This window comes from Coturnix japonica, chromosome 4, assembly GCF_054131305.1.
Source record: "Coturnix japonica strain WE chromosome 4, WE-NBRP24, whole genome shotgun sequence".
In the NCBI taxonomy this organism is placed as follows: Eukaryota; Metazoa; Chordata; class Aves; order Galliformes; family Phasianidae; genus Coturnix; species Coturnix japonica.
The window spans coordinates 42,159,370-42,182,934 of NC_140666.1; the positions used below are offsets into that span (position 1 = coordinate 42,159,370).

At 45.2% G+C, this 23,565-nt stretch overlaps 1 protein-coding gene and 1 long non-coding RNA gene across 5 annotated transcripts in view; one reads left to right on the forward strand and one right to left on the reverse strand.

The window, feature by feature from the left end:
- Positions 1-19,064: 19,064 nt before the first annotated feature.
- On the reverse strand, positions 19,065-20,669 carry LOC146761044 (uncharacterized). Its single transcript, XR_014945309.1, has 2 exons — positions 20,529-20,669; positions 19,065-19,671 (listed from the first exon to the last, which is right to left on the reverse strand). It is a non-coding gene; the product is annotated as an uncharacterized LOC146761044 (long non-coding RNA).
- LEF1 (lymphoid enhancer binding factor 1) overlaps positions 20,573-23,565 on the forward strand; it is a 53,589-nt gene continuing 50,596 nt past the window's right edge. The window contains exons 1-3 of one of the 4 annotated variants that reach the window (XM_015861377.3): positions 20,573-21,050; positions 21,581-21,644; positions 22,864-22,997. In XM_015861377.3, coding sequence (XP_015716863.1) covers positions 20,841-21,050; positions 21,581-21,644; positions 22,864-22,997 — 408 coding nt within the window. In that variant the 5' untranslated portion in view covers positions 20,573-20,840. The remainder of the gene's footprint in view (positions 21,051-21,580; positions 21,645-22,863; positions 22,998-23,565) is intronic. The other 3 variants (XM_015861375.3, XM_015861374.3, XM_015861376.3) reach the window with 3 other exon arrangements.

Consider the following 23,565-nt stretch of genomic DNA (forward strand, 5'->3'; position numbering starts at 1 on the left):
CTCTTAGCCTCCCTCAAAATTTATCCACTTGATACAATGAAAGAGAACCATATTATGAAGCACCAGCTTGTAAACACAATGAATAATATAGGATTCTCAACAAACACCAGTTTCTTCTCATAGATACATGACTATGGATGCCTTTTGCAAACCAGGTATAAACTTACAAGCTGGCTTTGTGAACTCATTCCTTCATTGCCAAACTGAAATCTGATTTTTCATCTCAACAGCACGCTTATGTGTTAAATATACACTGAACTATTAAATCATGTTTATTGAGGTTTTATTACTGTTAGATACACATTCTGCAACATTCAAACTCAACAAATGTTTTAAATTATTGGTAAGTATTTACTTTGTCACATTGAATTTTTCGCAAATATGTTTTGAATAACTGGTCTTTACTTTAAATGCATTGAAATCTAGTTAAAACGTATTTGGAGTTTTAAACAACTGTACCGTGACTACCTCTTCCCTAATCTGCACATATCAGAAAGATAAACACTGCCACTTAAAAACATCTTGCTACATCTGAATAAATCATCTGACACAGTTCCTAGGTCTCACTGTATGTCTCTCAGTTGAGAAATTATATGCCCAGTAGAATAATAGCAGTCTGTGCAAGGTCTGATCCAATGGGATTTTGCCATAGAGTCTGCCAGCTTCTAGATCTGTATGTTAATGGCTTGCTCTATACAGGCAGTTCCCTGTAAAGAGACAGGGTTTGTGCAAGAAGTAGGAAGATTTAGTACGCCACACAAGTTCTTCATGTTCCATAGTCCAAAATAGACTTATCTGGAGCCAATTAAGAGTGTAATTTATACCAGACCCTTGCTGGAATGACTTGCACTCTTGCGGCTCTTCAGATGTATATCCAATAGGGAGCTGTCACTCTGTGTGTGTTTTAATACAGAGGTCCAAATACAAAATCCAGTACCCGGAGACACTGTGTGGCTTCGGAACTTTCCTTGAGAGACACTGATCCAATAGCGCAGCATTCAGATTACACAAATGCTTCATTACACAAAGAGTTCTCCTCTTTGTGACAGGTATAATGTGGGTTATTTTCCTCTTTTTTTTTTTTTAGATTTTTTTTTTTTTAAATTTGATTTTGATATTTTCTTAAACAAATGAAGTAGTTAATCGGTTTTTCAGCATAAGGAGGGGCTTTTGTTGTTGTTTTTTTAAACCTTAGCTATTATTTCAGCAAGACAGGCCTAGGCTTCAGAGCACTGGCTACACTTATTGGAACAAATATAAAAGGAAAAAACAATTTTCTTCTGAATCTGTATAGCCCTCATACTCTTTCACAGTATTTATAAGCATGAAATAAGTCTTAGAACAGAGCATGAGATCTACAGAATACATGCACATAGCCTGAACCACAGTTCATAGATAATTAAATACCTTGAGCCTAGAATCTCAATTTAAAGAGTTTTGTTCTCTTTACTACAGAGAGGTCACCTGCATGTAATCTGAAACAAGACAACCAGATATAAATAACAGTGTACTCACCAAAAGTCTTCCATTCTTTGCACTCACTGCTCACACAATGCAACCAATTTAAATACTGATCCATTCTGCAGCTGAAAAACAGGGAAATGAGAAATCACTTTTGATGCAAGCAACTGGCATGAAACTATAGTACTCACTAAGGAATATTTACTGTTCCTAGTGGGGCAGTGTTTCAAATCTTATATTAAAATTATGCAACCATGCAATGTTGTGAAGCTTCTAGTGAACCAGCTCCCATACATACCAGAGGTAGTCCAGACTAGACAGTGTAAAACTTAGCAGATGACTTCCAAATAGAAGATGGAAGACACTCACCATAAGCAGATTTTAGTTAATTTTGTTGCAATTGTAGTGTCTGGAAATCCTTAAAGAAAAGATAGGATCTGCTCTATACGTACTCCTTGGAACATAACATGTCATATTATCAAACAGCAATTTTTTTGCAGTCTTGCAACAATGATGTGTCCTCACTATATGCCTGTTTTCAGCAGGGGGATGAGGCACATGGAGGCAAACCCTTCTATCATATAACAGCCAGCAAAGGAGCAAAGAGGTGAACTTAGACCTGCTACATCCCAGGTCATCTCCCTGACTTCCAGGGGGACCATTTTCCTCAGACACAGGGAAGGAACTCCCTTGTACTCTGGGGACAGCAGTCCCTAAACTGCAAGGACTGCAGCTTGTAGGGGAAACAGAACAGCAGGAATGGCTTCACTGTAATTAAAACAAGCAGATTTTCATTGGTTAAATGAAGTGGATTACATGCTATTGCAACAAGTAGGATCTTAGTCATTGCTTTAAACAGGTCCACTCCCCTCTGGGAAAGTACTAGAGACCTTTCCCAGTTATTTTTGCTAAAATATCTGAAATTGTTACAGTGCCAGGCATGGCATGAGTATTTAAGGCTCTCCAGTTGCAAACACTCACCATAAGCAGCAGTCTCACCTGCTTTGATATTTGTCAGTGATAGGAAAGCCCTTTTAAATCCTCACAGCAAAGGAAACACTGTAATGACCCTGAAGTCAGGAAAACATAGTTACTGATTAGCAGCAGCCCAAGAAAGTAAAAGGGTCTGCAAGAGGGAAAAAAAAAGCCATCTGAGAGCCTTGAGAAATTCATCTCTAAGACATCTGAAAGCACAAAGAGTATTTTTGTTGGCTATCTGTGTAGGACAGTTTCCTCAAACACCTCGGTTCAGCCCCTGCCTCTTGTGAGGAGGCTACATCTCACTTGCCCACACAGGCCTCCCCCAGCACATGAAGCAAGCAAGGAATAGCATCCCACCTCAGGACAGCAAAGCTGAAAAGAGAGGAAGATTTCTGGTATTTTCTGTCACTTCCTGCCATGCCCAAGCAGCCCCCTCAGTGGGGTGGTTTTGGCCCAACAACAGGCCGCCATGATCCAGCCTGAACCCAGCACAACCAACTTCCCGCCAGCAGGACAGCCCTGCTGCACAGCAACACTTGAACCCTAAAACACACACCACATCTCTTCCTGGACCACAGGAAGCCACAGGGTGGAAGACATGCTTCTTGCTCCTACTCTTCCACAGTCCTAGTGTTTTCATGATAGTCTGACTGTAACAGCAACTCTGCTTTTGTACCAAGAAGCCTTTGTCAAAAGGCTCACAGTTAAAAAAAATACTGCTACTAACTTATCTCAAAGATGTCTTGCACAATCGGTAAATACATTTGCACTTCATAGCACTTCATAGACAGCTAGAACCATGTGCTGTTTTGAACAGGTATTGACAAGGCCAGCAAAGTGAAGGAAGACAAACTCCAGTAAGGCTAAGAATTAGAATATCTCAAAGTATGAGTAGTTCACCTCAGTTTTTCAACTAAATGTTTCAAGAAAAAATTAAAGTGTTCCTATTCAGAACAGAGGTAAGACAGTTTAAGTATTTCTAACTCCCCTCTTTTATCAAAATCTCAATTTTCCTTCATGGCGTAATATCCTTCCCTTCTGCAAAGAGGCTACGATCCACACACAACACAACAGGGAACGTGGGGGTCACATGTCCTGCTTTCCAGCTCCCTCTTTTAGTCACTTTTGCCACCCAATGTGAAACACAGCTAGGATGAAACCTCCAGAATTAATCCACTTTAAAAAAAAGGAAAAAAAATGAGTCTGGATAACTCATGCAGGCTCAGTGACTGTCAGAGTGAGAACAAGAGTCAATCTTCTAATGTAGCATCAATTTTGTTTACTAAACAAAGCAGCACAATTCTGTAGAAGGCCCAGAAGAAAAGCACAGCAAGCACTTTGCAAGGTATCTGCAGAAAAGCTACTCTATTGGAAGTACCTTTCCAATTATGGGCTGCTTACAGTCAAAGAGACGATGGTACTTTGTTGACAAAGATCTCTCATGAACAAAGAGTGTGAAAGCAGTCAGAAGCTGTCAAATGATAGGGAAGTGCGAACATTTCTCCATGGCAAAAGAAAAAGCTAGCAGCAGCAAGCAAAAAAGACAGGAGTTGATTTATGTTTACAATGTTCAAATGTGAGAGCAAACTGGGCCACCAATTTTGAGCTGAATTCTGCTCCTTGATTGCACAGCTATTTTTAACTTCTGTGTTTTTATAACAAGTCTGGCTACAAACTTTACTACAGTTCCTCATACAAAGAGAGTTCATAGACTTTCAGCAATGCTGCTGTATTTTAGATTAGTTGGCAATTTTATTTGAAAAGCAACAAGGAAAAATGTGACTTGGCGGATCTGTACCCTGTGTGTATTCTATCATAATTTACTGATGTTTGTGATGAAATACATTCCTCTTGATTTCAGTCACTCAGCCCTGCAGAACTGGTGGAGCTCAGAGCAAGAATAGCAACCATGACTTCCCAGAATACATCTGTGTGAAATCTGAATGGATTTGTGTTTGCTTGTTTTTGATTTGGTTGTGACTTCTGTAGATAACAAGCAAAGGTGGATGTCCCATACATCAGCCCAACAGAGCTACTTCACATCTAGATATACCCTCCAAGCCCAGTAGATGAGTGGCTAGATGACTGTGAAGAGGAAAGGGACCTGGGGGTGTTGGTCGATGCTTGGCTGAACATGAGCTGACAGTGTGCCCAGATGGCCAAGAAGGCCAACAGCAGCCTGTTCCAATGCCTCACCACTCTTCTGAGAACAATTTTTTTCCTAACAACCACCTTGAACCTCTCCTGGTGCATATTCCCTCTCGTCCTACTGGTAGTTACCTGGAAGAAAAGGTTGACTACATCATCCTTTAAGGTATCTGTAGAGAGCAATAAGGCTTCCTTTGAGCCTCCTCTTCTGCAGACTAAATGGTCCCAGGTCCCTCAGCTGCTCCTCATAACACTTATGATGTTCCAGACATTTCATCAGCTGTGTTGAATTTCCTTGGATGCATTTCAGGACCTCAGCGATACCAGCTCTATCATTCAGGCCCTTTGCCACAAGTCAGCTGTGCCTCCTGCTCACAAAGCCCAGTGCAAGCAAGCATGTCACTGATGTCAATTTCAACTATATCACATAACTCTTAGGTCCCAAATATATGTCAGTTCTTTCATTGTTTCAGGGGAAAATGTCCACTTACTCAAGCAAGGAAGATCTAAACTTACTTGTAAGAACATCTTTAAGAACACTCCCAACTTTTAAAAGACCTCCTTCAAAAAAGCACACAGAGGAAACAAGAGTGGTCCTTCCTACCCAGAGATGTGTGGGACAGCCTGCTTTGAAGAGAGGCCATCATTCAACAACATGTTGTGTTCATTTGTTTGAGGATATTAAAAAGTGGTGTTCCTCAAATACAACCATCATGTAATCAACATGGATGACAAAGATGAAGCAAAATAATTTCTGCCTTCCTGGTAGCTCCCTCCAGAGTCTAGATTTCTCTTTAGCTTTCTGAACTTTAGGGGAACATTTTACTCCAGGGAAAACAGAGGTGTTGATGGCTTGCTTTTTTTTTTTCTTTTATTCATTTCAACTTAATTTTGTTAGATTCCCTAAGATAGAGAACTTCAGAAATCAAGAAGCCAAATATATAAATAAAAAGAGAGAGGAAAAAAAAAATGATGTCACCCTCAAGCAGTTCCATCAAGGGATGACATTTTAAATCACATCATGTCTCACACCCATTTCTTAGTGCAAAATAAATCACTTGAAGAGAGTGCAAGCCAATTTTTTCTTTAAAAAATGTTGTGTCCTAAGGCTCTCTTCTTGAACTTCAAAAGCATACTTCATAATTACTCTACCTATCAAAGGAAACTCAATATTTCACCTCCAACCTCCCTCTGCTTGTGTTATAATTTTTAATTGTTAATAAATTATATTAATTTTAAACTGGTTATTCTCTCGAAATTACATCTTTCAAATGAGCACTCAAAGTTATTATAAATTAACATATTTAACTTGAAATTATATTTTAATAATTTGTTTATGACTTTTCTTCCATGTTAATTCTTGTATTAGGATTTCAATCTTGGGACACCCCCATTTAATTTTATTTAAATATTACCGTCTCCATTTAAGAGCCAAAATCTGTTTTATAGAGGTTTAGATTACTAGAAAGCAACAATTTTCAATTCATTAGCACAGCTTTCTATTCTTGTTTGGGGCATTATTATGCACTGTATGGGCTTGCAAGCTTAAGACACGATAGGAAAAGTTGAGGTTAAATATACAGTCTAAAAACTGCTCTTGCAGGTGCGTACCTCACTCTTAAATATGCACATCAGTATTTCCAGTGGAGATGTATTATTTCCTTTAGCTAGCAGATATATTACTTAACAGTCTGTCCTTACATACATTCAAGAAGGGTAATTGCAGCCTCTACTGCAGATGCAGTACTTTCTATACAGGTGAGGATGCTTCTGGAAAAAGGAAGCTCACAGGAAGTTCCTGTGTCCATTTGAGTTCTGGTAATGAAGGCATCATTCTTCATAGTGCCCAACAGCTATCAGCTAAGAGTTCTCGCTGTTTTTTTCAAGGCTGGTCACAAGCTTAAGTGAGTAATTACTGCAAAATGGTAAAGGAAAAAAAAATAACAACAACAAAAAACAACAACAAAAAAAAAAAAAAACAACAAAAAATGTGTGCTGATGCTAATATTACTTGTATCTATGCTGTTCAAACTCTAGCACACGGCAATTGCCTTCATGGCAGGACCAACCAAAATAGGTGGCAAAGTCCTATGCCTGAAAGGGACCTGTGGTGGGGCATATGCAAACAAGATTTCTTGTACAAGAGACCTCAAGAGCCAAAGAGAAATGGAACACGCTATAAAGGAAAAAAATGAATCCAGTTGATGAACTCAGCTACACGGCTTTACAAACAATTCTCCCATTGAAGGTAAAAAACTTTCAAGATATGTTTTTGGGATTTCTGTGCAGCCCACAGGAAAGAACAAAGCAGTATCTGTCTCTGGATAGTATCCTGCAAAAGCTATGTGAAGTGCAGTGCCTACAGGACAGTGCCAGGTGGTTGCTGGGTTGGTTTTTTTTTTCATATAGAGACTGGAACCATCTCAAGATCCCGGTAAGTTGTACAGTCACATATGAAATCATTTTTTCCCAAGATACTGATAGACACCTGCAAACTGTCCATGTTAAAAGAACTCTGCCTCTGAAAGATGCAAAGAAGTGCGTACCTCAGAGATTACTCCTCACCAAACCTACCATATTTTATCATCTTGTCACTGTTCCGCATGCAAAGCAGCCCTCCTATATGAAAGGAAAACTACCATTATTGGCAAAATGAAGCACAGGAAGCTGGAAGAACTACAAGAACAGGAAAGAAGAATAGTTTCAGACCAAATTCACACTTGCATAAATGTCAATACACACTCCAAAGTCCCAACTCATACAGATGAAAATGTAGCTCCTAATTCTTTCCATATGTTCCAAACAAAATGTTATGAATGAAACATGGATCTTTGTCCCAGTTGTTCCTTTCCAATGCATTCCACCCACCTCTGGATTAACTCGCTTAGCTCTTAGTTCAGTCTCATCTGCTTGGTCAAGAGCAAAGCAGGGAGCTATGCCAGCAAAGGCATTGTGCTTTTCCTTGCTAAACGAATGGGTGTGAGGTCGACAGCAACATGTGCTGGGAAGCTCAGACACCAAACATGTGCTTTTCTCCAGCAGAAAGACAGAGGGAGGTGGTATGTAGAATAGGACAGCATGGTTCCTTTCCTTTATGAGATGAGGACTTCCAGAAAAGAAATGCATTTCAACAGAAGGGAGGCACAGCAGCCTTCTGGATGCTCTAATTTATTTCTAATAGTTGTCTTCATTTAAGGAGCAACGTGTTTTCTCTTGAGTCTGGCATAGCCACTGGCTGAAGCAACAGATGCACCACTCTGATGATCCTGAAGAAGGGAAAAACATCTGTCTGCAGTAGTGTTTTTGGACTCTGAGGACCAAGTGTATAAGCCTATGGGAACTTCACAGACACTTGAAGTTATAATTTATTCATTGTTGATTTATTTATATAACTTTATGCAAGAGCCACAGCGACACACAGTAATGTATATAGAAGAGTTTTAGCATATAAATTAATTTTGTTCCCTACTTCAAGACATGAAGAAAAAAAAAAAGAGGGAGGCTTTAGGTATCTGCGAAGTGGCATGTCGTTAGATATTTGCGTATTGAGGCGGGCATCTGACATTTTATAGTATACACAATTGACACATCTGGGAAAATGCATACACTGCCAGCTAAAATGCCTAATCTCTTCTTTAGCACATCTGTGGTTTAATTACAAAACCTAGAGAACAATTAAAATTCAGGTCAGCACACAGCAGCAATACCATCCTTTGATGTGGGGTCAGTATTGGTCACAGTCCTGTACTCATTATATAGGTTAATCAACTTAGTGGAGTAACTATGACAGGACTGACCAAAAATCCATGTAATTACTGTTGCTCTGAGAGTGTTGGCAAGCAGTCTATTTTACTCAGTTGATACACAAATACTGTTTCTTTTAAATAAAAAGCAGCTAGAGATCACAGATACAGAGCTGTTACCTTAAAGCAGATTTGTTTGTACCACAAATAACTCATTACTGCTGCTGTTCTCGTTATTGCGATCCATCTGCACGAGTAGGCCGCGCACCCCCCGGCACACGTGCAAGCACACACCCACACAGCAGTCTTAATCTCGTAATTAGATTTGTACCGGTGACTACTTCTGCCCCTGCAGCATCCCACTGGCCGCGGTTGGTTACGTTCTGCACCAACTTGCAAAGCCAGCGCACAGATCCGCTCACAGTAATTTAGTATGAAATAACACACACATCACTTTTCGTCTCAGAAGGAGAATGGCACTGGTTGATGCTGGCTCTGAAAGAGAGTGAGAATATGTGTTTGTGACCTCCCATCTTCACCCATGAGTCCATCTCACAAGACTTACTTGTAGTCATTGCGGATTCTGGGTTAACTTTCACCCAGCAACTATTGAAAGAGAAATGCAACACTACAGCCAGATCTCTTGCCCAGATGTAAATTCCCCTTTATCCCTTAATAAAGCAAACTCATCCCAAACCTCACACAGGTAATCTTGCATCCAAATTGAGTGTACAGCCATGGCCAAAATATCCAAACCCTCTGCACTGGAAAACAGATTCCTGTTGGTATTCTACTTGTATGCAAAGTGCTTGCTGCCTGGCCCTAAAAGCCAGGAGTTATCAGACTGTTCAGCCTGGGATTTTTGCACTAGGCACCCAATTCTGCCTGAAATGAGAGTGACAGTTAGGAGGTTTGAGCTGGGATTTTTGCAACAGTCACCAAACTCTCAGGGAAATTCAGTGAGAGCTGAGAGTTTTGATCCCTCACATGAAAGTTGATAGGAAATTAATATGCATTTCAGTGGGGGTAGAACTGGGCCTGGTTGCCACACTCCCTAAGCTCTTTTCAGAAGCACTGCCATAAATGGTAATATTCTGATAGTCTGACTATGTGAGGCTAGGTAAGTTTTCCTAATTCTTAAAAGTGTACTGGTTACAATTTTCTCCAGCCTTTAAGTCCCTATGGAATCATAGAATCATATCGTAGAATCATAGAATGGCCTGGGTTGAAAAGGACCACAATGATCATCCAGTTTCAAGCCACCTGCTATGTGCAGGATCACCAACCACCAGACCAGGCTGCCCAGAACTACATCCAGCCTGACCTTGAATACCTCCAGGGATGGGGCATCCACAACTTCCTTGGGCCAATGTGACACCACCCAAATGAAAGGAAGAAAAAGAGTCTGACTTTACAAGCAGTAAGATATATCAAAGCAGCCTCTGAGAAGTTTTAAACCATTTGCCAAAACATTTCTAAATTATTTTCTAGCTTTTTTTAAATTATGTGCAATATAGGCAGGCAAGCCCAAGTACAGTGTCTGCATTTTATTATGTTTGTCATTTCGTGTCTACCTCATTGGCCTCCTTATAAACTATTAGAACAGCAATAAATAGCAGAAGTCTTTAAGTGTTGCCAGAGTGCTAATCATTTCTGCTAGTAATAGGAATTGATGAGCAGATCTCTACTGCTCATTTCTGTTTGAGTCCTACTCCCTAAGATGCTTTGCTCTCTCATTCTCCCCTCCCACTACATTTAAACTAACAAACCAGGTTTTCTTTCTGTCGTCTCCATCCATCCCAAGAGCTTTGATCTCCAAAGGGAACCCGCCAGCACTGGCAGTGTTCTCATTTTAGGGGAAACTTTGATATTTCACATTTATTTTTGTTGTGTATCTGAATGACAGCAAGCATTTCCAATTGTTTTAGTTTTCCAAGAAAAAGAAAAAAGAAAGAAGGAAGCTCTTAGGTCAGGTTAGCTTATTTAGATGGAAGTTTAAAGGATCACTTGCAGTTTTTCTTCTTTTATTTTTTTAAATGACTTTTTAAGTGTTTCCTAAAAAAAAAACAACAAACCAACAAGAAAAAAGTTGCTTGGAAACAAAACACCGAAGATGCTTGTACAAGTAATCAAACGCAATGAATTCATATTTTGTTTTCATGTTTTCAAATGAAACTCACTGGAATGTTCACAAACCCACAAAACATTCACATTTCTTATGTAAATGGCATTTTTTTGGTGGAAAGAACAGTATGATTGATACTTCCTTGAGTAGCAAAAGCCACCAGGGACTTGTGCCATGTCTTATTGATATTTCTCACCTCCTGATCTGCATCAACCTGGTTCATTGGAAATGTTTGGGCTTGAATGGAATTAGTGGAGGAACAATACTCCATTGTTGATTATATGTTTATGTGTCTGTGATAGGCTGGGTAGCATCCATCACCAAAGCCATCCCCATCACCATGTACAGCATCAGAGCTGATCCCACTTAGATTATTTCCCTTTATCTCAAGAAACCCCTCTTGGCTGCCTTGTTTTTCCCAAACCTGAAAAACACAAACAGTCCACGGGCTGTGCTGTGCTGAGCCAGCAGGAGGTGCTCCTATAGTAAGAAAATCTGCCCAGCAGAATAAATTACAGATATGTGGCAACAAATTTCCCTGCCACAGTAATCTAAGAAGTGTTTGGGATAATAAAAAAAGGAGTTTGGGTATAACAGGGAAACTGGTTTGCACCATCCTACTGCAGAAGCCTAAACAGTTGCAATATTTTTCTTGTTTTTAAGTTATTGTAATCAAGCATATTGCCAAAGAGGAAAAAAAAAATAAATGAAAATATGTTATTAGGTCCTAGTAGACTTGCAATTTCTGAATTTCTTTTACAAATGCCCATAGAGTATTCCGTCTTTATCCTCCCAAGTCACCGAGAATAACACATCAAAGAGCATGTTTGCATTTCTATAATAGATAACAGCATTGACATAAGCTTCAGGGTTCATACAAACTATAAACTGAATTACCAATCTCCTATCTCACATATTTATAAACTGTAAGTCAAGCCTGGAGAAAAAAAAAAAATCCAACTTCAGGTGAAATAATTATTCTGGAGCTTTTAAACAGTCACTTCTAAACTATAATCTGAATTCCAGTGGACGTGAATTATCTTTTTGGTTTGCACCAGCCTCTGTTCATGTAGCAGAAGTCAGGCAGTAACCTGAAAAAACATAATTTCTCTCATTTCTGTGAACCAGAAAGCTTGCACATAAAGGGCCTGGAAGAAACCAGGTGCCTTACAACCTTCTTTTAGATGTAAGCATCAATAAAGCCACAGGACCTTGCCTAAGAGGTCAGCGTGGCAGACTAAATCTTGTCATGAGACCACAGGTAACCAAGCAATAGGTATGCCCTGATATTGTGTTAAAACAGAAAATGTCAATGAAAGCAGTGTTTCTGCTCTTGCCAGGTACCAGGCTGACTCACCTGAAGGTCCTTTGGTTCTGGAATATACAACAAAGCATTTAGGACATGAAAAATTAGGGGATCTGTATTATGGTTTTGTGATAAGAAATCAGACCTCTCCTCTCAAGGACCTTCTTTCTTCAAGGACCTCTCAAGGTCCTTAAGAAACTTGTCAGAAGTAGCACTAATTTTTCATCTTATAGACTTTACACTGTATCAACCATACAGAGTCTTCTCATAGTACAGAAAGGAAAAAACAATTATCTTGCACCATCCCCTGTTGCATCATGCAGACACTGGAAATCCATTAAGTTCGCGATTTTTAACTAATGTGCAAATGAAACAAACTGTTTTATGCCAGATATAGGATGAAAAGTTTCTCTCTAACATGGTTCTAATTCACTGAACATTTAGTAATGTAAAAACCTTTCCTGACAGACAGAACTGATTCCAAACCAGACCAAGCCAGACCTGAAGTTTTGGCGCACAGTGACAAAAACAGGCTGTAAAATGACTTTTTGTAGAACCTCTTAGCCTCATAAACATGATCGATTCATGTACACTCACTACCGCACCAATACGAACAAAATTGGCACTAGAATTTGGGGTCGAGTCCGCGAATGGATTCTCATGACAATGGCAGCATTCACAAGCTCTGTCAGCGCTGCATGGTTTATTTAATTCAGCAAACACTTAGCCTTGGCGGCAGAGAACAGCAAAGCAATGCAGACAGAAATATTAAGGTAGAAGTGCAGAGAAAATTTTTCTCCTGGCTAGACTCTGTCTAGATTCAAAGGGAAATTCAGGGGGTGCGGGGGAGAGGGATTTTTTTTGTTGTTGTTGTTTCTGGGTTGTTTTCTTCTGAAACAGAGACCTGTTCTTGTACTGCAAAGTGGCAGAAACATGAGGTGAGGTTCATTAAGCGATGAAGGCTCGGCAGCTGACAGATTATGGGACAGATTCAGCTCAGCCTCTTTAACTTTGTTCCTTGACACATTGGAACGCTGTTTCATTTTTTGCTTTGGAAATGTTATCGAAGAGTATCAATGTATGGGAGGGTAGTATGTTCAGCTTTTGGGAACTGGAGATGGCATTGAAAAGATGCTCAAAATAGCAATGGAAAATACTTGCTTCTTGAATAGGTTAGTATTTTAAAAATTGGACTCTGCAAGTGAGAGATGAAAAACTGTTCCAGTAGAATGTGCAACAAGCCCTTAAAATTGAAGTTTATAAACAAGAGCCCCTTTGTTCAGTCCTGCTGTTTCATTTGGGGTTTGGAGGCCTTTTTGTTCATTTCTGGCTCCAAATCGGCTTAAAAGAAACTAAAAATAAATCTTGCTCCAAAATCTTGCTGAAAAAATATTTTTGTTACAATACACAAGAAAGGACACGAGCTTGATGGAGAAGATACATCTGGACACTTCCCATGTCAAATGATTGCCAAACTTGCTAGCATCACAGAAGTGGGTCAGACTTTCCTGTGCACTGGGGAAATGCCCAACATCAGCCGTAAAGTGAGGCTGATCACTAACTCAGAAGTGCAGTCACTGAGCATTCCTGGTGCCTCCATGTGACATCTTGCAGACAATTGTTATATTTTGATCTCCATATGACTTGCAGCTTTTCTGCCCACACTGCTCCACAACCATCACTGCTGGTAAAGGTCTTGGAGCCAGACCTTATGCAGTTGAAATAAGGAAGGGCTCCAGGGTATGCAATCTGCTGTGAAGCTTCTTCAGCTTTTTGGAGACATCTGCCCTGCTCTTCCAGGAGAGCATTAGCAAATACTCTTCTTTCTCCCGCCATACTGCAGGGAACATAGATTTGCACTGCAGTCAGCAGAGGTGGGGCACTGAGACAGGAGGGGTCAGGCAGGGTTCTGAAACAGGAGTTGGGTTTGCAAAGTTGAGTGTGCATCTCTGTGTTCTTTTAATGGCTTCATTTGGTTTAAGCACTGACTTCAACATGCTCCACAAACTTGGAGCGCTGTCCTTACAGTCTGTGTGTGTGCGTTAAGTGAAAGACATTAGAATACCTGCAAAATCCTGGCCAATAAAACTTTCCCAGTACATTTGCATGTCTGAATGTCCAGACTTAACTCACCATTATTAAACTGGTCAGAAACCCCACAGAAACATAGAATCATAGAATCATTTGAATTGGAAGGGATCCTTAAAGGCCATCTAGTCCAAATCCCCTGCAGTGATCAGGGACATCTACAGCACAATCCGGTTGCTCAGAGCCACGTCCTGCCTGACCACCTCTCCTGATAACCCGTTTATTGTAGTAAGGATGGTTCATCATTTATCCTCTCCAGGCAGCACAAGTTGCATTCATAAATGCTAACTTATGCTCCCTTCCCTTCCCATGGAGAAGGATAGAATCTTCCCGACAGGAAAATCACTCACAGCTTCGCAGCTTGGATGCACTCTTGAAATAAAGACATCTGCTGTCTCCAAAACTCAAGTGGTATTGCATGTTGCATTGCATTATATAGGTGAAGTGAGTGTTCTGAGTGGGTGCCCTGACTAAGTGCACCAAGGCCCCCACTGGGCATCCCTTGCCCTCTAAACAAGCCAATAGAGAATAAGCAATACTTAAGAATGAAAATAAAACATATATATTTACTATCAGCGACTATCAAGGACCCTCAGTGATCCCACTGCCAACCCAGCACAGCTCAGTATTTTCATAATGACCAACAGATACTGAAGTTGGTGTGTACTTCAACACTTTCGTATCTCATCTCCAAAGCCCTTCAGACAAGTGCTCTGCACTGCAGCACCAACACAGGCACAAGTGGCAGCCCTTCCTTCATCTGGGATTGCCCTCTGCTCCACGGCCTTGTTTAGGTCTGCTTGTGGCACAACACAAGCCAAGCGAGGCAAGGATGAATTTTAAACAACTGCTGCCAGGACTGCTGGAAGTGGGCTCCTGGAAATCCTTTCATTCTCCCCTGTGCTGGAGGCCTAGAGATTAGGAATGAGCAACCAGCCTTCTTCAGATGTTTTTTCTCTGCTTTTCTGTGGAACAACTGACATCAAACACATGTAGGTTTTGATCAAAACTGTTGTTTTCTTTGCTGGTGTCATGCCCCAGTCCTATAAATATAAGACCAGAAGACAGTAAGGGACCTTGGGGCAATTTTCAGCTCATCCTGCTATTGCACATAACTTTTCAGGCAGAAGGGCCTGTGCCCACAGTTCACCTGGCACACAGAGAAAGACGCCCTAGAGGGCACTGCGAAGCCTGTGTCGTGTCTGTGGTCAGGCTAAGCCTCTACCAAGCTGTGCTGCCAGAGCTGAACCAATTCCAACCAGATCTAGCAAGTTTTTCAGCCCTGGGATGGCCTGAGAGCTGTCTTCAAGGATTTCTTCCTTTCTTTCCCTCGTCTGACTCTTGTGGGAGTCAGGCAACACATAGTGCTTTTGCCTGGTGAGACCACCTAGGAGCCAACTGCTGTCTGACTTCCCCAAATCCTTTGCATAAAGCAGTTGACCTAACCATCCCCAAAAGCTGCTTTGCCTGCTTCCTGTTGGTCTGCCTCCATAGGCTGCCAGAGATTATTTCCAACACACTCATAACAGCTCCTAACATCCTGTTTCAGTTCAAAACCTCTTGATGTGTGAGGTTGTAGAGAACCTCAAACTACCTTAAAAACACAGCATAAAATTAAAGAATTAACCGCTCATAGCTCCCAGCAGGGAATCCGGTAATTAATATATAGCTTAATCTATGACTTCTCCAGGCTCTAGCACTTTGGCCTGCAGCCCCTTTGTTTTAATTTCTCTCACTAAAGATAGCACTCCTCTAATACAAAATAATCTGGAGAATCATCTGCCTATATCAGGGTTAAATGTGGGGTTTGTTGAGGAAAAGAAGGCAGTTCAGCTTCAAAAGAAAGCAAGGTGTTTGCTTGCATTCAAGGGAAACCATAAAAGTTTACTGAAATTCAAAGTACTGCGTTGAAAATGAAATTAAATCCCATTTAAAACTAGTATTCCTTGTTACTGAACATTGCTTTTGTTACGGCGAACATTTCATGGATGATCTTCTGTTGACATATAATACTGAGCAGCAACTTGTCCACACACCAGTGTTATCTTTACAGAAATATAAACACCGTGCAACATTTCTGTTCTTTCATAAAGGTTTTTGTACGAAACACTACTTAGATGCTTCATGACCAGCAAACATAAATAAATGCTATTAAAAGTGGTCTTGGCTGAGAGGGAGGCTTGAAAAACTGAATTCCTTGTGGGAGAGGCAAATAAACCAAGGAAAGTTTTATTTCACTATCAACATAGTAGTGGCATGCACACATCAGCTGGTATTAATCTTGGTTATGGCTTGAGGCTAGTGACTGATGGCATGCTATAAATTCAAATTTGGAAGGGGAAAAAAAAAGGTGATCCTCCTTGATTCATGCATTAAAACTCATTTTAAGTTGGACCGGTTTGCAGACCTCTGACTTCTACGTCAGAGCAAGTGTTTGGGCCAGTTTCCACAGTTTTGGTTTTTCCACTCTGCTTTCTGCTGTGTTATCTTCCTGGTGCCAGTACGGGCTTCCTGTAATTGGAGTTTTTGGGACTTTTTGAGCTGGAGGTTGCACCCGAACGGTCATGTTTCATAGCCAAAATGAATTTGCCTAATCCTTTTCAGAATCCATTTATAACTCAGTCCTCCATAACATCCTATGGCAAGGAGCCTCATAATTTAATTACACGTTGCATGAAAAGGTACTGAAATTAGTAAAAGTTATTAAAGTCTTTTAGCCCAGGAGAGCCTTATTAGCTGGCGTCTCTCGTTTTGTTGGAAAGCCTCGCTGGGCGGGAAGGAAGGGCTATTGCTGCTGATGGAGGCTTACCCAGGCATGCGAGTTCTGCAATTACTCCTGCTTTTGGCCTGCAAAATCCTTGTTGCATTCTTCCAATGCTCATCTAGCGCATGCTGCTGCAGCTGACTGCTACACAGGTTTTACTGCTCAGTACCTCAGTCAGGCAAATTGATGGCTGCTATGTCCCAGGGCAGTGGGAGCTGACACTTGAAAACAAAATATACCTTCAAGCAGCTTCCTTGGCAAGAAGGACGATGCGTTCCCCCGGCCCAGCCTCCCCATCCAGCTGCATGCATGCTGGGGATGTGGCCAGGCAGAGGTCAGGGCACTCAGAAAAATCAAGCAGGCGTTGTGCACATTCGCTGCAGCACTGAAGCGCTTCAGCGAGCCAGGAGCAGCCTCTCATGTCCCGTGCCGATGGTGCACAGCTGCTGCTGGGGAGCTGCTGCCTGTTCTCCTGCCCTCCCACCTCCTTCAAGGGGCCTCCTCTGCAGCTCCCAGGTCCTGCTGGCAGCGTGGGATGGGCACAGGGAGCTCCAGTCATTAAGAACAAGGCAGAGGCCACCAGGTGCAGTGGGTGTGCAGGAAAGGAACGGTCAGTGCATCTAAAATAAAGTGCCAGTGCAGTCTGCTCTGCTCATTAATGATATATTCAGCAGAATATATTAATTGGGTAAGATTTAATTCCAAAATAGGCTTTGCTGCAGCCAGGCCAAGGGTTTTTGCGTAAGGATGACTCCTCCGCAAATCACCTTGCAGGGCCATGACTACTAATTACACTCTGTTCCAGCAAGCACCAATAGAAATTAACATTTTCAGCCTGAAGCTGACCACGATGTGTGCATAAAACCACAGACAGGAGCCCTTTTGCAGGGTCAGCTCTGTGCCACAGGGCTTTGGGGGGCACCAGCAGGTCACGGCCAGGAGCTGTGCACATCCGCCAATGCTGCGCATCCTGGCTCTCTGCAATGGGGAAAATATCATCAGTCCTGGGCAGGTGTAAGAGTTAGTTACACAGGAGAGGAATTTCTGCCTCTAAGAAAGCAGGAAGTGTTGATGTAAATGCGCAAAACTGCTACTCTGCAATTAAAAGGCTTTCCTTTGGCCAGCATCTCTCCTAAGCGCAGTATCCAACAGAACTACTGAAGTTCTGGTTTCCACGGGCCCCCAGGGATGTGGTGCTCCCTTTGAACATTCCAGAGCAAAAATCTCTGCCGGGGGCAGTGAGCAGCCATGCCCCCATCCACCTGCCCATGCAGCATGGGGCACAGGCTCTGCTCCCAACACCACCACCCCTTTCATCCCTTCACACACTGCACATTATCTGATCTGATGAGTCATCAGAAATCATCCCACCGCCGCACGCTTGGCGAGGCGAGGGCTCGTTAGCAAGCTGCTTCGTGTCACTGCTTCTTCCCATACACCCTGCGTTTCCCCTGCATTTTAGGATGCTTTAGTAAAGCGAGCGCTAAACTGCTAACCCTTTAATCTCAAAATAAGATAATCAAACGTGTTTGCGAGAGCTGCGTTGGCGATGCCTTCATCTCTACATAAGTTCTTACAGCAAAAACACGCCAGTGGGATTTGCCCATTCAAATCTCACAAAGCCCCCATTGTAGCACAGGAAAGAAAACCTCGCTCCTTTAACATGGTAATTCTAGGTAAGAACATTAATGGCATCCCAGAACTGGAAAGTTGGATGTGTAAATTAAAGAGCAAAAATCCTAATATCCTAATACCTATTACACACAATCTCTTTCCAAGTAGCTCTAAATGAGGAACGCAGTTGATCTGCGATAGAGCTGCAAGAAACTCCACCAGGATACCCTCTGTTAGCATGACAAACCAGCCCACCTTTCAGCAAGAACCAGCATCACCAAGCTTCACAGACCGGCAGAGGTTGCTCCCTATTTGCCTTCTATTCCACTCAAAGTACCTATTGTGGCACAAATAATGCCGTGGAACAGTGAGAACAGCATCCCAGGGCTTCACTTCCCCAATCCCGGTTTGGGACCATCTGCCTGGTACGGCACAGGAGCGAGGGTGCTTTGCTCAGCCCCCCAACCACCCACGCTCCTCCTTTATTCCCGACAGGAGGCATTCAGGAGGTCAGCCCACGGATTTCGATTTCCACTCGAGATTGTTGAGTCGCATCAGCTTGCAAAGGGGCTTCGGGACAAACAGAACGGGGAGAGGGGGGTAGGTTGGACATCCCCCCCCTCTCAACGCCCCGAGGCCGCAGGGGCCGCGCTGCGCTGGGGCCGGGCGAAGGGCGGCAGCGCTGGGACGCGCCGTCGGGCAGAGCTGCTCGGCTGTGCGGCGCTTTGAAACAAAAGGGCGAGCTTTTCTTTTTTTTCTTTTCCTCTTTTTTCTTTTTCTTTTTTTTTTTTCTTTTTTCTTTTTAATTTCCTTTCGAGAAGAACTCCAACCGCCTTTATCAAATCACACATTTTATTATTTTATTTTATTTTATTTTATTTTATTTTATTTTATTTTATTTTATTTTATTTTTTCTCTCGGAGAAAACCCGCTCCATCCCTCCTCTCCCTCCCCACCACGCGCGCTGCTCTCCCCCGTGGCTCCGGACTGGCACTCGTCCAGGCGGCAGGATTTTTTTGGGTGGGGGGGATATTATTTTTATTACGACGACGGCGATGATTTCCCCCTATTTCCATGCACATTTCGGCTCCGGCTCCCCAAACTCTTTGATCTCCCCCGCTGTCTCCTTACCCGGAAGAAAACCCGGGGCCGGCTCAGCTGGGAGCTCGGCGCACACGTGGGCGCCCTGGCGCGCCTCCATGCTCCTGCCAAATTTAGGCTCACAAAGGGCCCGGGGGGGCTGGCGGGGGGGGGATGAAAGGGGCCGCCGGCGGGACATCAAAGAGCCGCCGCCCCGCCCCGCTCCCGCCCTCCCCTATATAGGGGGCGCCGCTCCGCACGCAACCGGGGGGGCTGTGAGTGGGGATGGGGGGTTGTGTTCTGTTGCCTCCGTTCCTTTCTCGGCGACGGGGCTGGGGTAGAGCGGGGCCGGCCGTCGGGGCTGAAAAATTAAATGATCGTAAAATAATGATTAAAAAAAACCATAATAATAAAACATCCCAATTGCCGAAACTGCCAAACCAAGCTAAAAAGGCGTGAAAAAAGGGAAAAGGGAAAAAAAAAAAAACAACAAAACCCAAAACAACGAAAACCCCACGACGTTCTGCTGTAAAGCAATTCTGTGTGTATAAAAAACAGGATGCCCAAAGCCCGCAGATGTGTATAAGGACCGGGGAGGTCTCGCAGTGCTGACCCAACGCAGCGCCCGCGGAGCGCCGTGCGGTGCCCCTCCGTCCCCGTCTCCGTCTTTCTGTTCCTACTTTCCCCTCTCCTCGTCCGAATCCCTCTCGCCGTGCCCCACTACCTGCTCCCGTCCTCGGTCTCATTCCTTACGGAGCCGTCGGGGGGAAGCGGTGCGGAGGCCCCGCGGCCAACGGAGCGCTCGGCCCCACGCCGCGCTGGGTCGGGCAGGGCACGGACAAGGCACGGGCAGGGCACGGGGCGCCCCGGCCACGGGGCCGGGATGGTGGGGAGCGGTGGTCCGCAGGATGCCCCGCACCGAACGCAACGAGCCGCATCGCTCCGATGTTTCCCGAGTGAGCGCGTCGGATGCTTTTGTTTAGATATTTTTTTTTTCCTTTAATTTTTTGGTTATCGACAAAATCTTTCGAACGCGTGTTCGCTCCCAACGGGGCGGAGAGGGGCACCGCTCCTGTAGCGCTCCCAGCCCCGCAGCGTTCCCGGCCCCGCACAAACGTACCCACACGGCGGCCGCCTCTGCAAACTTTCCCGGAGCCGGGCCCTTCCCCGCCACCCCCCCCTGCCCCTTTGCCGTCCCCCCCCCCCGGTGTCACTCACGGCGGCGGCTCCTTTCATCTCCACCGCCCCCGCCCCGCCCCGACGGCTGGGGCGGGCGGGGTTCGGTTCGCCCCGCGCAGCCCCGCGGCCTCCCTACGCCGTTCCCCCCGCGGCGGGCGCCGAGCGCGGAGGCAGCAACTTGGCGAGGACTTGGTGGGGTTTTTTAATTCATTTCTTTTCTTTTTTTTTTTCCCCCTTCTTCTCTCCTCCTCCTCCTCTCTCGCCTCCTCCCTCGCCTCCTCCCCCGCCGCTCCTCCCGCTCCCTTCCCGCGGCGGGCCGGCGGCCGCAGCAGACGCCGCGCTGCCGCGAGGATGCCGCAGCTGCCGGGGGCCGGGGGCGGCGGGGGGGACCCGGAGCTCTGCGCCACCGACGAGATGATCCCCTTCAAGGACGAAGGGGACCCCCAGAAAGAGAAGATCTTCGCCGAGATCAGCCACCCCGAGGAGGAGGGAGACCTGGCCGACATCAAGTCTTCTCTGGTCAACGAGTCCGAGATCGCGCCCGGCGCCGGCGGGCACGAGGTGAGGGGCCGGGGGCAGCGGAGAGAGGGGAAGGGCGGCCGAGCCCTGGCGAAGGCCCCCTCGGCCCGGCAGGGCTCGGCGCGGGTCCCGCGGGGCGGCCGGCGGTCCCAGCGCTGCCCCGCACCCCCACGGGCCGTGGGCTCTCGGAGGGGTTCGCACTGAACTGTCGGGAAGAAATTCCCGACGCTAAAACAACTTTGGGCCGAGCCGCTTGTCGGTGTTCCTGCCTTTTTTCTGTTTTTTGTTTTTTTATTTTTAATTTTTTTCTTCCCCCTCCCCAAGAAATGCAGTAACGAGGGCAACCTGATTTGCCTTTCGCATTTTGGTACCCATTGGGCGTTTCGGCCGCCGGAGCTCGGCGCGTTCCCGCACGCTGCCCCTCGGGCTGCGCTGTGCCCGGAGGAACCAGCTGTGCTGCCCCGCGCCGTCACTGTCCCGTCTTTTGAGGCGGACGGGCACAGCGAACCACCGCACAGTGACTTCTCCTCTTTTCCTTCCTCCTCTCCGGTGCCGGATTCCCCGCGGTCCAGGTTTCCCGGCAGACTCCAGCGCAGGATTCCTACCATGACAAGGGCAGGGAGCACCCGGAGGAAGGTGAGAACCGCGTGTCCCGCTTGCTGCTCCCACCTTCGGGCTGCAGTTCGTGTCTCAATAATACAGTGTCTGCTGGGGACGGGAAAGCGTTGGGGGTGGAGGTGGATGCACCGCGTGTTTATCTCTGGTGACCAAATGGTTGTCGAAAGTAAGACTGATAAGGAGGCCACATGGATCCTCGCTGAAGAAATCACTGTTTTTAGGATGTTGATTTAACGCAGCACTGCCGGCTGTGTTGGGGAGCAGTGTGATTTCCCCCAAGCACATGGCAGCCCCTAAGCCTCCATCTGAGCAGCCTTCCTGCCCTCTGTAATGCACCGGCGGTTTGTTCTGGCCAAGGAAATAACAAAGTTTGTGGAATATTGCTTAGGGGGTCAGGCACGTGTACAAAGAATGAGTGCTGTGAAGGACAAAGGCTGTGCTTAACGTGCAGTGGTTGTGATCACAGGCTGAAGCAGGTCATCACCTCCACAGGAGTGGGACGCAGCTCAGCCCCAGCGCCTGCCGGGACCCTCTGGTTCCTCACAGAACTGGGCTCTGCACACCCTAACAGCTGCAGTGTCTGTGCTTGTGGCCGTGAGGGAAGATCAGCTCTGTGCAGCTCTTTTTCCCCTTGCACCCTCTGAAAAGCTCACCTGCAGGCAGTCTCGCTGCCCAAACCCGTCCCTTTGCAGGACCCAGAGCCAAGCTGTTTCCTTACAATATCACCTCCCCACATGGGCTCCCCCTCCCCAAGGCCGTGGGTCTGCCCCGTGCCAGCCCTGCCCTCTGCTCCCAGTTAGGAGAGGAGAGAGTGATTGCCCCTTGTTCTTGCTGTCTTCTCCCTCCCCTCCTAGCAGTGATGTGGGGAAGCCATGCTGGCAGTGCTTCCCAGTCCAGCATCCTGGAGGGACGTGCGACGTGGGGGAAAACCGCTGCTTGAGCTACACGATGTCAATGCTGGTGTTTCTGCCTACTCTGGCAGGGACTGGCCAAATAAATGAGTTGCTTTGAGGGTGTGTCACGTTGGCCCCTCGCAAAGTGCACCGACTTCTTTAAGAATTAACTCTTCTTCTTAAAAAAAAATGTGGTTACAAATTGCTGGGACTGTTTTCTGCCAGAAATAATTGCCATAAGCAAGGGAATGTTCTCAGGCTGAATGTTTCCGTGATCATACAGTACCTGTTTAAGTGAGGTGCATGCATGGGGAATAACACCGTCATTGTCTCCTCTTCCCTAGGAAAGCATCCTGACGGTGGCTTGTACAGCAAGGGACCATCGTACTCTGGTTACTCGGGGTATATCATGATGCCAAATATGAACAACGACCCGTACATGCCTAACGGATCTCTGTCGCCACCCATCCCCAGAACAGTGAGTTCTTTCCCTGAAGACTTTTTGGGGTTCCTCTGTGAGTCCCGCAGCGTGTGGCTGCTCTGTGCATTTGGGCTCTGACAGTGTTGGTTGCGGTCCCCGTGCTGAACCCCGTGACGAACCGCAGTGCGCTCGGAGCGGGGCTGGGGAGAGCCCTGCTTTACACTGCGGGATAATGTGCGGTGGGGCGATGTAAATGCTGTCTTTGTAGTCGTGAGGACAGATGTGAATTTTCTGGCGTTAACTCTTTGTTTGTTGAGGAGTCTCGAGGGCTGCAGCGGGGCTGCTCGAGCTGCCTGTCAGCGAGATGAAAAGGCTCGCTCCGCTTTTTGCCACCAGATACGGTATCGCCGGCTGCTGATTGACATTGATTCCCACCATTGGTTGCTCCATGCAAAAAGGCTTTGTGCATCGAAGAGAAATGCTCAGGAGCAGCTCCCTCCCCACTGCATGCAACATCACGCTGGGGATCGGGGCGGCCTCCGATAGCTCCAGGATGGTCCCCCTGCTTGCGGTGCTGTAGGTGCCTTTTTGGATAGATCTTAACACACTTTAATTTTTGGATAGG